The 17,087-nt window shown below is 39.7% G+C and overlaps 1 protein-coding gene across 1 annotated transcript in view; it reads left to right on the top strand.

The window, feature by feature from the left end:
* SLC1A2 (solute carrier family 1 member 2) overlaps positions 1-11,178 on the top strand; it is a 31,102-nt gene extending 19,924 nt beyond the window's left edge. Inside the window, 3 exon segments of the mRNA XM_074148816.1 lie at positions 996-1,130; positions 7,363-7,594; positions 11,107-11,178. Of these exon segments, the coding sequence (XP_074004917.1) occupies positions 996-1,130; positions 7,363-7,594; positions 11,107-11,178 (439 nt within the window).
* Positions 11,179-17,087: the final 5,909 nt, after the last annotated feature.

Here is a 17,087-nt window from a genome sequence, read left to right as displayed (position 1 = left end):
CAGATTAGTTCTGTGGCTAACGGCCAATGATGTCCCCCCATAGAGACCTTTTTCTGCTATTTCTGTTTTGGAAGCTCTTTTAGATTTTTTTGGGGGTATACCCACAGAAGTACAACCATGTTACTCATCCCTGTGTTTAAAAAGACACAGATAACTTTTTCTTTCCTTGTTCCATTTTCCTTGTTCCTTTCTCTCCCTCTCCCCCTCTCTCTCCCTCTCCTTCTCTTCCCTGTTTTTCTCCCCTTGGCTTGTTCTCTGACAAATGTATTTTCCATTCTTCATAAGATTCCCCGATAATGTTGATATTTGTTATGGTCTGTGTTGTATTTTTACAAACAGTTGGAGTACAGACATTCACTCTACTGGTCTTCATCAAAAAATGAGAGGCAAAAACAAAGATAGGTTTGTTTTTATGAAACAGTCAGATGAGTTTTGCTTTTTCATCTAGGTGATTTGGATCTAGGCTTGGTACACTTCTGCCTTGTACTGTGGGAGTTTTGGATACCGAGACTTTTACTCTTCTGTACCTGTTAATAACCACTTTCTTGCAGCCATTACCTCACAATTCAGTCTTCAAGTAGCATAAATAAACAGAAATGGACCACCCTAAAAATTCAACTTGTAGCCACCAAACATCAGCAAGTCTGGATGATCAAAGCTCAGGATTCAAAAACCTGGATGTGTTGGTAGAGTTCAGAAAACAATATCAGGCCAAAGGTGTGAATGTCATAACCAGCTTACAGAATTTAAAACTCCCAGACAACTCTCTTACAACTCTCAGAACAAACCCCAGAGATCTGGCCCCCTTCAATAAATATTTTTGGAGAAACACAAGCATGAAAGCACAGGCCTGAGCTTACCGTGATTTATCATATAGTCATTAGTTTTCTGGGAAGAACTCATTAAAAATAAGACCTTTCTAATGATCACATGAGTATGCAATGAAAATGAATGTTACTTTTCCTGCTGCTCTCATTTGATTTTTGGTTTTGCAGTTTGACCGCCACCCTTGCAAGTGTTGGAGCTGCCAGTATTCCCAGCGCGGGACTTGTCACTATGCTTCTGATCCTTACTGCAGTGGGTCTCCCTACCCAGGACATCAGTTTGCTTGTTGCTGTTGACTGGCTTTTGTAAGTTGTGCTGACTTCACTGTTCAGTGCAGAAGAAGTAGTGAAGTAATGTTTATCCGTAGTGCTTTTCAACGGCTGATCTTAAAAAACTGTAAGACTCTCCTCTGCAGATGAAGCCAAGGAGGAAATCGGCTATTTGATGAAGTAGGAGACACTGAAAGCAGCTTTTCAGCTGGTACAAATTGTTATAGAGCTACTGAAGTAATTTTCCATGAGCTAAGGATCCTCTTGTAAGGTCCTTGGGTTCAGACTCATATATTTTCCTTCCTAATGATGCCTCTCCATCAGACATAACTCAAGACCAGTTTTCTGATCTTTGCTTTCATATTTCTCTTTCCTACAGTTCTGATCTAAAATTAAGGATGAATGTTGAAAACACAGGTTCCATCGGGATGTTGTCAGCCAGTTACAGGGCAGGAATTTACAGCTTGGGAAGGCAAAAGGAAAAGATAACATATTTTATATATAACTGAATATCATGATATCATGACTCAGAATGGTGAAATGAGGCAGGGTTCAGCAGAAAGAGTACAGCTGGAGAAGGGCAAATTCTGATATTCTATGTGTTTATTATGTTTATGAGGTCATGGTTGAAAACAGGAAAGCAGCATAAGAATCTGCAGCTGGGAGTAAGAGAGCAAAAAAAAAGGTGCAGACTCATTTTAAATATATGTTTTTGCTGGCTGTCAAAGTAAAAGCAAATAGGTGGGTTTCTGCAGCAGGTAGGAGGATGTGCAAAAGGAGCCCGTGGTTTGTTTGTTCTTTTAGGAAAATGTCATTTAAAAATATTCCTGTGGACTGAGAAGCTCTGCCCACACTAGAAAACCTCAGAGCTGTAAGTTTGCTAGCAGTTCTGATTCAGTAGGTGTTGCATTTCAGCAGCATTGTTACCCTTGGCTCGTCCAACCCTGCTTAGGAAATAAAAACAACCGTACTGCGGAGCTGTAGTGGTGGTAAATGCAAGCATAGGAAGGATAGTACTTCTGAAAGAAATATTTCAAGGTGTCTTTCCAAGAAAAATGCCAGGCAAAAGAATCTTTCAGCACAAATGGTTGGGTTTGGATCCTTCTGGCCTAACAATAAAGAGTGGAATTGCAGCATGATTCAGAATTGAGAGGTAGAGGGAAAAGAGATAAAAAAGGAGATGAAAAGCTCTGTACCGTGCCACTGGTGCTAAGACAAATTTTGCTGGTGGAAGTATTGTGCTAATTAACATATGTCAACAGGTAATAGCTTTATTTTCCATCTTCCAGTGGTTGTGTTGTGGTAGCCACGATGATCTAATGAGATATGGAAAACAATTCTGCTGACATTGCTGATGTTAAGAAAAGGCACACAAGCCAACTTTTGAGCAAGCTTTTGGGCATACAAACCAGACCTAAAGGATATCTGAAATGAAAGTTCATAAAAAGATATTTTCTTTACTTGCAAACATTGTCTTCTTCCATTTCTTTAGATCATGAAATTACGTTACAGCATTATTTTAATAGAATGTAGAAAATAAAGTTAATAAAATATTTAAGACTGAATTCTAGCCACTTTTCTGGAACCAGTGTGTAATTGCAACCAGAAATATTTGGAATAGCTCTTTTGTAACATTTCAATTCCAGATAACGAAAGCTTTTAAAAAAAGTCCTACTCTATGAGTTTTTCAATATTTCTGATGAAAGAAAATATCAGAATATCAATTGATTTTACAGTACTCCTATCATCTGAAACTGTGGTCTTGCCGAAACAGTTTTGCACAATTTGGTCATGGTGTGGCATAAATGTGACTTTTGATTCTCCTTAAACTTGGCACTCTCTCCTTCAAATTGGAGCCAAAAGGTTTCTGTATCGATTTCTTCTCAAGCCTCTCCAATATCTAGAGATTAGGTTGCTCAACCTTTCCCCCTCCCACACATACAGACACAGTGTGAGCTCTTTCATCAGGCAAATTTCCCAAGATTTCACAGCTCTCATAGATTCTCAGTTTAAAACTAAGCACAACTCAGCAGTGGCATTGAATAGGACAGTAATTACATGCCAACAGCTGGAATAAAAACAGCTTCTTTTACTCTAACCAGAAGCTGGCTACATTCCAGGTGTGAGACTGACAAGCTTAGCAAATATCACAGCACAACCCCAAATACAGTGGTATTTTGCAGTGAAGAAAGAGGAATTAGAGAAAATGGGCTTGGACAGCTGATCCGGTATTTAAACCTTCATTCAGTAACTCAGAAATAGTGCTTGAGTTATGAGTCTCTTCCTTGGCTTAGATCTAAACTCAGAGTCTTCAGACCCAGTTGACGTCTGGACAGGGCCTTATATAAATCCAATTAAGCTATAGAAAACATGTCACCTGGTCTCTGACTGAGCAGGTGTGCTAAGATTTTAATCTCCTTTCTAAAATCTAGTAAGGTTGATATACTGGGTTTTCAAGCTTTCAGGGAACAAAAGTAACTTTTTTTCATACTAGCACTCTATATAGGTGCTATGACATTAATAACAAGGGAGCTTGATTCAATTCTTCTCATTTCTGTTCCTTTCGTCTACATTGTTAAGCTTCCAGTTCTTCTCATTTATGCCGGTTTGAGGAAATTAGACATTAACACTTACCAGGATTTAAATAATTACTTCCCAGTTTTTCCAAAGCCCATTCTTACCAGATGTTGAGTTGACTTTTGAGAGAGAACTTTGACTTTCAGTCCCATTATTCCCCTCAGAAGCTGTTATGGACAACGCAGAAGTAGCTGTGTTGGAACAAGTCATCTACTAGGCTGCAACTTTCTTGTGTTGATTTTGTTAACATCATTCCAGCATAGCTGGAATTAATTGGTTGGTTGTTTTTGACAAAAGAGTAAGTGCAGTCTTCTTGTCTTATTTTCTTCTTGGGGTGTTCTTTGGTCCAAAAGTGGACACTGGCCCTTTGCTGTTGATTCCTGACAACCGAGACTTTGTCCTTTCTGTTGTAAGGAACTTGTTTACTTTGGTTCATGCAGTATAAAGCATGTTCTGCAGCAGTGTGCAGTTTGTATCGCTGAATCTTTTGGCTAGTAGTACATGCATATGGGCTGGAGCATCTCCTCAAATAACCCTTTCAGAATTCGAATCATGCCTCAATTAGATTTATGTATTCTCTCCACCTTGTTCTTTGTCATCCTATGCTATCCTTCCATCATCTGGCATCAGTGATTCCTTTCAAAATTAAATACCACTTATACAAAAAAATTAAGCGGATGTTCTTTTCGTGGAGCTATATTGCTGGGTTCAGTATATTTGATGGTCTTAATTAAAAATTACACTTGGAAAGTCGTATTTTCCTATTTTGCCACTCTGACCAGGTTTAAAACACTCTTCACAGGCGTGAGAAGAGAATTGTATAAAGTATTTCATTTGTGTGAAGCAAAACTGGAAGGATGTTTTCCTCCTGTGGGTTGTTGGGTTTTGAGGGGATTATTGGAGGGTTTTTTTTGCTTCTGGATATTCTTTTGATGACACTGTCCTGCATGACATCCTGGTCTCAAAACTGGAGATACATGGATTTGGCAGATGATACATTCAGCAGATAAGAAATTGGCTGCATGGCCTCACTCAACGGGTTGCAGTCAACAGGTCGATGTCCAAGTGGAGCCCAGTGATGAGTGGTGTTAGCCAGGGGTCAGTACTGGGACCATATTTAACATCTTTGTCTGTGACATGGACAGTGGGAGTGAATTCACCCTCAGCAAGTTTGCTGGCGACACCAAGCTGTGTGGTGCAGTCAACATGCTGGAGGGAAGGGATGCCATCCAGAGGGACGTGGACAGGCTGGAGAGGTGGGCCCATGTGAACCTCATGAAGTTCAACCAGGCCAAGTGCAAGGTCCTGCACCTGGGTCAGGGCAATCCCAAGCACAGATACAGGCTGGGTGGAGAACGGCTGGAGAGCATCCCTGAGGAGAAGGACTTGGGGGTGTTGGTGGATGAGAAGCTCAACATGAGCCATCAGTGGTCACTTGCAGCCCAGAAAGCCAACAGCATCCTGGGCTGCATCATAAGAAGTGTGGCCAGCAGTGCAAGGGAGGTGATTCTGCCCCTCTACCTGGCTCTGGTGAGACCCCACCTGGAGTACTGCGTCCAGCTTTGGCGTCCTCAGCACAGGAAAGACAGGACCTGTTGGAGCGGGTCCAGCCAGGGGAGGGCCATGAAGATGATCAGAGGGCTGGAGCACCTCTGCTGTGAGGACAGGCTGAGAGAGTTGGTGTTGTTCAGCCTGGAGAAGAGAAGGCTCTGGGAAGACCTTATAGCAGCCTTCCAGTACCTGAAGGGGGCCAACAGGAAAGCTGGGGAGGGACTCTTGATCAGAGAGTGGAGCCATAGGACGAGGGGTAACGGTTTTAAACTGAAAGAGGGGAGATTGAGATGAGATCTGGGGAAGAAATTCTTTGCTGTGAGGGTGGTGAGACCGTGGCCCAGGTTGCCCGGAGAAGCCGTGGCTGCCCCATCCCTGGAGGGGTTCAAGGCCAGGCTGGACGGGTCTTGGAGCAACCTGGTCTGGTGGGAGGTGTCCTTGCCCAGGGCAGGGGGGGCTTGAAACTAGATGATCTTTAAGGTCCCTTCCATCCTAAACCATTCTATGATTCTATGACAAAAAATTAAAAATGAACTGCTTCAACTAAGATGTTACACCACAAACTCCAGATATATAGGCATGATAAAGTGGAGGGGGAGAGGATAAACATGAAAGGGAATACAGTTCCACAGCCTGGAAAGGCAGGTTTACAAACCATTAGAGCAAAGATGTTAATAAGGGCTCAAAACGGCTCAAAATTCATGGCTAAGAATAGGCATGTGTAATGAATGTCTATCAGTTTGGGGATTATATATCTATCTATATATATTTAGGGTTTCTTTCTCAGTGTTCTTCAGGATAAGGAGATGTCACATAAATCTACTACCAGAAATACTAGAAAGGGGTTTTTCAAATTAGTCACTGCCATAGGAAATGAGGTATTACATGCTTGCTTTTCTGTCCCTTGGCAAATGTCCACTCTGTTCTACCCACCCATTTTGTGTAAATGAGTCTTTGTGGATATACCTCTGAAAATTAATCAGTGTAATCGCTTCTCTGACCTATTTGACAAAGCTAGACTCAGTTGCTGGAGTAGCCTTAAATTGAAAGCCTTGGTCAGAGGGTTTTTAGGAGTCTTATGTTTAGTTCAGATATGAAGAGGCAAATTAGATTGTACATGATTTCAATACGTGTAATGCAGCGTACCTGCAGTTGGAAAGATAGCAGGAGCCCATAGACCTGCAGTGCTCTGTAAGATCATCTCCCATTTTTGCAGAATTTTGGGCAGCTCTGGGGCAGAATTCTGAAATCAGGGAAAATCCACAACCATGAGTTCACTGCTGACAGATAGAGCCACACTCTAAAAACAAGACAGAAGAAAAGTGTCTCTCCAATGGCATCCTTTCCACGAAGTGCCAAAACCCATGTTTCTTTGTAATGAAGCGTGCCAGCCTATTTTGGCACCCTCCTACAAGAAAGGCACTCATCACTGAAATGCTGTCACAGGCTCATCATTTTGTAGGCCATGACCTATATTTGGTTGGCTCATATGCCAAGCTCTGGCATACAGCAGTGTGAGTGGGCATGCTGCCATGCTAACAGATGACCATCTGTAAAGGTGGTGCCAGGAAAGGAGCTTCGATGGCCTGAGCCTTATGGAGCTATTTCAGGCATTTTTTTCCCCGTAGTTTGCTCATTGAGAATAAAGGGAGAGGCCATTTGTTAATCCATCCCAAAAATGAGAGCACTTCATCAGATCTGAAATCCTTCCCTCTAGCTGCATTAAGTTCAGCACTCTGATAAATTCAGATTACACAAAGGACAATGATGTGAGCCTGTTAGGTCCCACCTGGCACCCTGACATTGAAACCTCCAGCTCCACAAGCATGTGCTGGGCAGATGTCAGTCAAGCACAGCTCTGCAGTTCAGTTGTGTCTGAAGCACAAGTTCTTTGTCAAAAATCCATGAGTATGAGCATCTGGGACATGGGAGTTTGCACATCCCTCCCTGTCTGAACAAGTCTCCTGGGAAAGCAAGTTTTTCCTTGAAAAAGAAAGCTTGAAAGCTCCCATCTTTCTGTTCTAAAGATGCCTTAAACTTTCTGAAATAAATGCAATAACTGTAACATGAACAGGACTGTCATGCCCTACTTTTTCTTCCTCTCATGACATTCAGCCTCTTCCTTTTGCTTCTTTTGTAGGGACCGGATGAGAACATCAGTCAACGTAGTGGGAGATTCTTTTGGTGCTGGCATTGTATACCACCTTTCAAAGGCAGAACTTGACACCATTGACTCCCATCATAAAGGGCATGAAGACATTGAAATGACCAAGACTCAATCAGTCTACGACGACATGAAAAATCATAGGGAAAACAACTCAAACCAATGTGTTTTTGCAGCTCACAACTCAGTCATAGTAGATGAGTGCAAGGTACCTTTCACATTTATGGATATTGAGACATGTATATAGCACTGCATGCTTATTTTATCTTATTTTTTAACCTGCATGTATTTTTCAAATCATTCTGCAAATAACAATGTGACAAAAAGGTCCATGAACCCCAGACATTTTGAATGAGTTCGAGCAGTTCAAAGGATGTTTTTTTGCACTCTTCTTAAAAGTTGTCATTTGAGGGGAAAAAATCATGTACATTGTTTACCTATCAAAAGGCAAGATGCAGCGTATTATGGAATATGCCAAGACGCAGAGAATATGGCATCACCTTCTATGGACAGTTACTTAATTTTCTATGGCAAAAAAGAACTTAATTGCCAACTCAAATGAAGGATAGCTGCAATTCAGATAGAGGTGTTGTCATTTGCTGACTGCTTTCCATGATATGCTGTTCAGAGATGGACATGTTGAATGCACTTTAGCATCAGAATGCTCTTGCACTCATACAGCATGCTTACGCTTTGCTTCTGTCATTGTTCCTGAGTCATTAAAACACAAACATTGTATTCTGTCTCTAATCCTTGCTGTAACTAACATAGATTATTAATAGTAATGCTAATATCTTGATCAGAGCAAAGTGAGCTTGAGAAACCTCACCAGTTGAATGAGAAAACAGTTGGGGAGGTTAGGGGTTAAAAGTTTACTAAGGACCCACCACTAGGACGGGGCTATTTAAAATCAAGGGGTTTTGAAGAGGAGGAGAAAGAGAGCTGGAACTTTTCATTTCATAGTCTTTTTTTTATTATTATTTATCAGTACCCTGATCAGCTCCTGTACAGTGTCTTTGACACCGTGAATTTGCCAGTGAGCCAACCTTAGCCATTTAGCCAAACGTTCTCCTGCATCTTCTAGTTGCCACAACTGAGCCAGTATCTAACTGTGAATGCCTACACTAAGTCCCTTAGCAGATTGCCACATATATTGGAAATATAAGTCCTATTATGTCACTTTCACCTGTCTCCAGCCTGGCTGGAAATGCTCCCTAGAATATATTTTTTTCTAATGCTTTCTTCTAGATAATGCCAAGCCAAACCTGTATCTTCAGGAGAAAAATAATAGTGAATTCAGGAAAGAAAAAAACTTTCATCTTATCCTCAATTTTTCCCTGAATATTCCAAGTTTTTAATAAAATTTTTTTTTTTAAATGAAAACCAATTTTTTGTTCTGATGTGGCTCTCCCCTTCCTTTTCTAACCCATGTTTTTCCATGAGAAAAAGTAAATAAATTTTTTTTTTAAATTATAAGAGAATACATGCTTATACAAAATGAAAAAATTGTCATTAATTTTTATTTCTCAAAAAATGAAAGGACACAGAAGAGATAAAAAATTGAAGGAAAAAAGAAACTCCCTGAAAATATTTTTTTCATTAACCCACTTTGGTTAACTTCTTTTAGAACTTTTAGAAAACTGTTTTTCAGTGAAACAGATAGTGCTAATTTCAGTGTGTTCAAGACAAATTCAGCTGCCACATAACAGCCTGAATCAGGTTCATGGAACTGAATACTGTTAATTTTATCTCCTTCCAGTCTTTCAGATTTGCACAGAGATCCAAGTCAAGCTAGAAAGTAGGAGCCTGAAGATCCGATACTTGTCACACTTTTTTTCATTCAGTTTCTCTTTCCATTTGCCTCAGTTGAGGCATTAGCTCACCTCAAAAACATGGATTAATGGTGTGGTGTTTTATCCTAAGCATACCCTTTAATGAAAATTTAGGGCTAGTGATTTATGAGCTAGAAGTGTTTGTCCTTTTTCATTGTTTTAGGGTTGCTCTGCTTGGGATCTCTTTTTGCACTTTTAAACTCATGAAAGGAGCCAGGGTTTACTGGATTTAGCACAAGACTGACTTTGAGCAGTCACTTGTCTCATCTGTGTGTCTGCCTGGAAGCTGCCAAAAGGATGTGATGTTACAGTCGACTTTATAAACTATGAATATATACTGATGTTTGTGAAGCATTTGGATCATGATCCCGAGGGTCTCTTCCAACCTAGACGATTCTATGATTCTATGATTCTATGTTGACATGGTCTACAGCTCCCAAGTGTAGAGTAGCGAAAGCAAGAGAGTGAAGGATTTGGGACTTCAAAGCAGCCAGCTGTTAAATCTGAAGAGACAGCTGTTCATCCTGTCAAACGCACTGGTGGGTTGAAAAGCTCACTGCAACTCTGGTCAGAATTTGGAAAAGCTAATCTAGTAACATGTCCTTTCTACTTACTTTCTGTAATATATTCCATGTATAACGCTAGTAGTTTATAATCTTGCATGGTCAGTGTGTATTTTCAATAAGTAATTTACCTTTGTATGGGGGTAGAGTGGTTGTTATTGCACGATATTTTTGTATTTTTTTATTATCATATTTCACATGGCTCTGTGATTTTCACTTCTAAGCTATTCATTCCTGCATTTGCATGTTTCTCCCTTTCAATTATCTAAGAAAAACCTTTACTTTGTTTAAGAAATCAGTGCATTTTGTCATGTTTCCATGTTCCAATGCTTCCATGCATCCAGTTTATCCAGCATGGAGAATTTCAGCTCTGTCTTTAAGTTTACATTTGAAGCTGAGGATGTTAACTTACAAGGTAAGTTAGGAAATAGTGAGCCATCCATTTAGAATTAAGTGAAGGTTCTCTCACAATCATAGAAACCTAGATTACTTTTGTAAACTTAAATTGACATTTTACCTTTTAAATTTTTTTTTAAGTCATTTGGCTGGAGCTATCTGTCTTGAAGCATGGGTTTATTTGTAGTGATTTCTGTGATGCAACATACTGGCCAGTGTTTACTGTGAGTTGGTAGATCACTATAGGTCTTCCACCATACTGAAAACCTAAAAATTTTAGGACATACCTCATATATCTTTACAGGCAAAAGTGATGATTTGCTGTACTTTGTGTGAGACAAACATAGCGTTACTATGAATTTTTGGTCTGACTATAGTTCAGAATTTTACACTACATTGTTAGAAATTGTATGATGAACAATACTTTCACAGAATATTTTTTCCTCTATTTCTTTAAAGGTAGTGTAATTGTAGGTGAGTGTATAGATACACATTTATGATTATTCTGGCCTTGTATATTTTTCATGTCCTTGCATCAGCTATCCTGCTTTGCTAAGGAATTCCACTGGAAAAAAATATAACTTTCTACATTAAAAAAAAGTAATCTGTTTTTGAAATAATCCAGAGAAATCTAAAGGAGACAGAAAGGAGTAGAATCTGAAATATTTATTAAAAAAACCTTACAGTAGCAAAGGCCAAGAAAATATGGAACTTTTTTTTCTACTGCTAATGTTTTCTAGTCAGTATAATAAGTGAACAGGAGTCTCACTATTTGGGAGTGTTGTGAACTCTGAATAAATACATTTTACATGTGTAAGACACGGTGTATGTAATTCCTGTAAATACCATGATCTTCCGTATAAAACTCATGACTTTTTTGTCAAAGTGCCTTAGCCTTTAAGTTGGTTGTTGATGATAATTACTTGCAGGTAACACTGGCAACCAATGGCAAATCTGCAGACTTCAGTGTTGTTGAAGAGCCTTGGAAACATGAAAACTGAGGGAAGCCATTCCTAGCTCCGTCTTTAATAAGCCCTGAAGCTATCTCCTGGCAAAAGATATCATGATTAAAGAAGATTTCTCTTTTTTCTGTTTAACATCTACAGTTTCTGCTTACTTAATTTCTTAACTGAAACTTAGCAAAGATCTCATCAAGTCTTTGTAGTGTTTTTGCCAAGCAATGATCCATAACCATCTGTCTTCTTTGTGTTACTCTGTGGATGATGCAGCTGGAGAACACTCCATGCAGTGCAATGTGCTCTCACCCGCCTCCCCTCTCATTCAAGACACAGAGAATGTAAATGCTGCAAAATGGGAAGATCAAAGTGCCAGTACGGTTCACTACAGGGACTCAGGGTTTCAAATACAAGAGAAATATAATACTACATAAACTTTCAAGTGTTCTGGTGACTCTTGTGGCATACCTGATCTATTTAGCACTGTATGGCTAAAATATCTTTTGAAAGTGTCCATAAAGATTTCTATTTGTTGTAATAATAACAAGCACTGTATTTTTGTGCCTAGCTGTACTTTAAACTGAGCTTAGATCCAGGGGCAAGATTAATGTATAGAAGTCAATAAATTATCCTAGACATTTTGTTACATCAGTACAATATTTACCAACAAGACAAGACCTTAGATTTGTATGTACATGTGATGTGTTTTCATCAGCTGTCCCAGAGCAGGTGCAGCCTTTATTTTATGATGGGGCTGTGCTGCTTTGTGACCATGATGCATCATATAATACAAGGCAGTATTATTGCAGGGGTGGTAGTTCCTTCATTAAATCTGTGCCTGATGTACAAAATACAGAATACCATGGTCTTAGTTATGCTATTCTTGATCAAAATAGGTAGCACCTTACTATTCAGCCTGTCCACTGATGTCAGAGGGCTTCCTTATGTGGGTGAGACTACCCGAGTAAGGCACAACTAAGATTGATCACGGATGTTGTGATTGGGTACTTGATAATGACCTATAAACTAATTCTGAATCCATTAGTCTAAGAAATGAAGGTGGTTTGAATGCGATCGTCAGTAGCATTTGGTATGAAGTGAAAGCCATCTTTCAAGTATATGCCATATTTCAGAGAATGGCTAAATCCTGAATTCATTGCTAAGCCAAATTCCATGTAAGGTTAATAGAATTTGGCCAGGGTTAGGACTGAATGAAGAATAAACCAGAATTTCAGGATTTAGACCACAATGTTGGATATTGATATCTCTGTCTTTTGCAGAGTAACAATTCATACAGCTCTCTGTCAGAGAAAAATTTCTTAGAGCACATGACATCTGAATTAACAAGATGGTGTTTTGTCAATGTAATATAGCTGACTCATCCTGTCAGAAGAAATTACAACCACAATAATCACCTTGTGAAATGTTTTTAAAGGTGCTTGTTAATAGTCAGCAATTTTAAGACACTGGTGAATGCCATTGTACTATTAGCAATGTCCTGTAGCAAAGCTGAGCCACGTGGCCTTTGGAGGGCCTACCCACAGAACAAACTTTGTGCAATTTTTGGTGGAGCTCTCAGAGGTTCTGAGAGTGAATTGGAATATAAGCATACGGTGAAATTAAAAATGGCAGAAAATCGAGTTGAAACATTTATGGACATAGGCCATTTAGTGTCTCTGCTTAGACCTGTCATGGGTTTAAACAGGAATAATGTGTTTAACTGTAGAGTTTGGCTCTGTAGAATCTATTAAAATATAAATATAAGCTGCTTTTGCTTATCTGCATTCATATAAGTATCTCCAAAAATGCATACAGGCCTGAGCCAGCCAAGGCTACTTGCATGATTAATGATATGCAAGATCAAGTCCATTGTCAGAGTATCCCTCATATAAGCATTTGTTGTTATGGAATATTTTTCTTGCCATTGTATTTTTGTCCTCACTTGCATGCCATGGCTACAATCCTAAGCAAAATGGCCTGTATAATTTAACAAATATTGACCCACTGTGAATTTTGTAGGCCTCTACCATGTATTAGAGGTGGAGACCTTTTCCAAAGGCCTCCTGAAGCATCTTAAGGAATTTTTTTGTGAGGAATGGAATTGTTGGATATTCAGAGAAGTGGTAGGCAGGTTGTCTTCTCTTTTCTTCAGTCATTGGTGTTAGCATACCCAGAGTTATCCTATAGCTAGCTGCTGCTCCTCCCAACTTGCATTCAAAGACATTTTTGGTTATGTACCAGAAATGTGCCTGAGACGGTGTGTTGGTGCTCTAAAATGTTCTGCACTCTGAGGATGCTGGTTCACACTAAGTGAAATTTTCTGTGACTTGGTTGGTAGTTATATCCAAGAATAACACACAGTGTTTACTCCGGTTTATATCCAGCATTCTCGAGCTGTTTCATAGCACATCTTGCCCATTAATTGATGGCTTTCTATCTTCTTCACTGTAGCAGTTTCTTAGGAGCAGCCACACCAATTTCTTGCCTTGAAAGTAACTTTAGAAAACTGGTCCATAAACTTTTAGCTGTCATTTGAAACTGTTTAGCAGTTGGAAATAAATAGGAATACCAGCAACATGTGACTAGGCAGCTCTACAAAATTACATATTGAGAAACACTTAGCATATGCTTATACTTACCCACTTGGGACATATTGTCCTTTGAAGAGTGCTTCTTTGGATGGAGACAAGGGGAGGAAGGAATGAGATGCTAGAGAAACCCCACCCACATAAGGGAGAGTAAATTTGGGTCTTTTGATAGGACTGGAATAGCAGACTGTGATTTTAAAATAGCAATTCTGTAGATACAGTAACTCAGGGATGTTTCAAAAGATAATTACAATGGTGTTTCTGTGGATGTGGCAGAAGAAGAAATGTTGATTTTGGTATACTCTGCTTTTAGCCTAGATGAATATTTAATACAGTGTTAGTCCAGCGCAGCACTATATTTAACCATCAAAAAGTTTTCAGTTTCTCTGGGAAATTTTAAGTCACTCTTGGCTTGCATTTCTCGATTTGCTCATTCCACATGAGGCTGGGTTGCTACTTAACTAAATAAACAGAAAATAACCCAGGGACCGACTACTTCAGCTAATCCAAGGTTCCTGTTTGAGAAGGCAGGGCTGGTTACTGGCCAGTCTCCTTTTAGTTCCACTAGGAGTGTTGATGCATTAATTTGCACCTGGCAAATCTTTTGTATTTGTTCACAGTGCTGGGGTGGCAAAGTTAAAGGAAAAGCACAGTGGAAAGTGATTCGTTTTCTCTGTAGTTCCTAAACAAATTAACATTTCTTTCTACATTCATCTCCTTTGCTTCTCTGTCAGTTCCCCCTGCCCTTGTCTGTGCAGCTGTGATAGCCTTGCCGTTTGGATTGCTGGCAGCACACTGGCACACGGAAAAGTCTAGACCAGGCAAAGACTCAGTTAATTGCATGCTAAATTCACTACATGCTTATGCATTTGCTTTATGCAGTCACTGCTGAAGCTAGGTCGGCATTCTCTTAACATCAGTTCATTGACATGAAAGCACACTGTACGTTAAAACTGTAGAGGAGGTGGAGCACTTTGCTACTGAATTTCTTTCTTCATTGCTTTTCTTAGAAGGCAAAGGCTGCACCGGCATTGTGAGAAGCATGCATGGGTCTTACACACAAAGGTGCTTCAAATAGGTAGAGGATAAGCCATTTGAACCATATTATGGGATGTGCTCCTTCCTTTTGAATCGGTGAGAAACTCAGTATGTCTTTGAAAAACTGTGTTTGCTGTAGTAAAACCTGTGCCTGCAATGGTCTGACTACATGAAAGCCCCACTGAGATCTACACGAGTCACGGGCTTTCAGGAAAGGTCAAGTGTCTTCCTGTCTCTGTTGAGTTATAAGACATTTCACAATCCCATCCTAGGGAACAGTCTTTGTCTGCTATTTATAGTGATGTTGATTCTCACATCCAAAAGATTTCTGCCAAGTTGTTTCTTTTTTTTGCCTAATTTGCCTTCTATGCTACAGGTCCAGCAATGAGTTTAAAACTCAGCACAAAAATAAGGATCGCTATCACTATGGGGTTTTTTTCATTTCTTCCTTGAGATACAGCTGATCTCCATTTCTTTCTCAAAGCATGTGGAATTCCAGACTTTTTGCCACTTTAAAATGGATGAGTTTAAAATAGATCTCTGATTTGTTTTCCATCAATCCCAGGGTCATTAGTATTCCAACAGGAGATACTCAGAAGAGCAGACTGTTCATCTGAGAAGCTGCAGCAACAGTGTTTGAACACATTTATTCTGGCAACTGCCTTGATTTTCTTTGCTTCCTCGCCTTCACGTGTGTTGTTGCAACCCTGTTGTAGCAATACAGCAGCAATGGCACAAATCCCCAAAACCGTAGGCTGTATTAAGCCTCTCCTCTGACGTTCACTTCTGTAATTATCTTTAAAAAGGCTCTGAGCTTTAGTACCAGGCTTAGAACTCTTGTGGAGGTGTAAATGTACAACTGTTTCTCATTTCATTAAGTTCCATTCATCTATTTTTATTGCTGCATTTGAATTAATTTACAGAAGGATAAATAAGAGCACTTTATAAAAATGTACTGTAATATTAATCTGTTATGAGCTGGAAGACTATGCTTGATTTTATTACTGTGACTTCTAAGGCCACAAACAAGGTATTTTTCATATTAGTTATTATGGTGTACAGTATTAGGTGTATAGTCTGTTGGGACAATTCACCTCAGCTGTAATTCACCATATAAGACTATGTAGAAGCTCCTGTTCCCAGCAGAAAGCAGTCTCAGGAAGATGAGTTATTTTCATTTCTCCAGTCATATTGATGACTTTGAAGGAAAAATATGTACCCAATTTCCTTTGTCTGAATAACTATATATAGAGTGTAGCTTCAAGTACTGTGGAAAAAAAAATAAAAAAAGAAGAAAAAAGGAATTGCAATACTGGTGTCAAAGAAAGCAGTCCAGCTGTAAACGAATTGTTCAGCTTCACCTTATTTTTGAAAGTGTTATGTTCTTGCTCATAGTTTATCTGAAACAACGTATTTAATGCATATTCCTTGCAAAGTCATCGATCATTCTTCCCACATAGACACCAAGGTTGTGTGTCTCTGTGGTCCTCAGACAAAGCACAGACTCCGCAGTTCTGCGCACCTCAGGCAGGACTCCTGGTAAAGACCCCAGCAGCAGTGCCTGAGTACAGACTGCACAATGGGTGCCTCCCTCATTTTTCCCTTCTGATCATGTTTGATGTTAAATTGAAATCTGCTGCTGTGAATGAGTCAAAGAGTTGCTGATGCTCAGGTGCTGGTCATTCTTTTACTTCTTATATGAGCGGGCTCTCTGGCACGAGGCTCTGAGGAGCCATCCCTCGCATATGCCTACCATCCCAGAAACATCTTCCCCTGCTTGCAGGCAACCTGCTGACTTCCCACTGCTGGGTTTATACAACTGCTAACAGATAAGGTGGTTGCACAGTTGCAACTATGAGTCTTATGGAAAACATAGGCTCCAAACATTGAAAAAACCTAGAGCATATGACTGAAACACTGAGCAGGTTTCTACTAGTCCAGGATGGAAATAAACAACAGGCTAATGTAGGATTTGGGAAAGCAAGAAGACTTGTGAGTTTTTTCACTTCACCCAGCTGCTGCTCCCCTTTCACTTCTAACTACATTCTGCTGCAGAGCCAATGCTGATCAATGTGAGTGTCCAATCCTTCTAGACTGATTTTTCAAAATTCAGGAGTTCTGCAATTGTTTTTAATGATGCTCTGTGGCGCACACCATTACACGAAGGGAAACTGGCATAGGCAGCATCACGCATCCTGGATTGCCTGGTACCTGTATATTGCTTTCTACATAAATAGTATAGTTTGCAGGGATTTTTGTATCATTATTTTCTATTTTTTTTTCTACAGTTTTTCAAAGACTGTATGCAAACTGTGTTTACAAATTCAT

The sequence above is a fragment of the Numenius arquata genome, chromosome 6, assembly GCF_964106895.1.
Source record: "Numenius arquata chromosome 6, bNumArq3.hap1.1, whole genome shotgun sequence".
Lineage (NCBI taxonomy): Eukaryota > Metazoa > Chordata > Aves > Charadriiformes > Scolopacidae > Numenius > Numenius arquata.
This window is presented reverse-complemented; position numbering and strand designations above follow the sequence as displayed.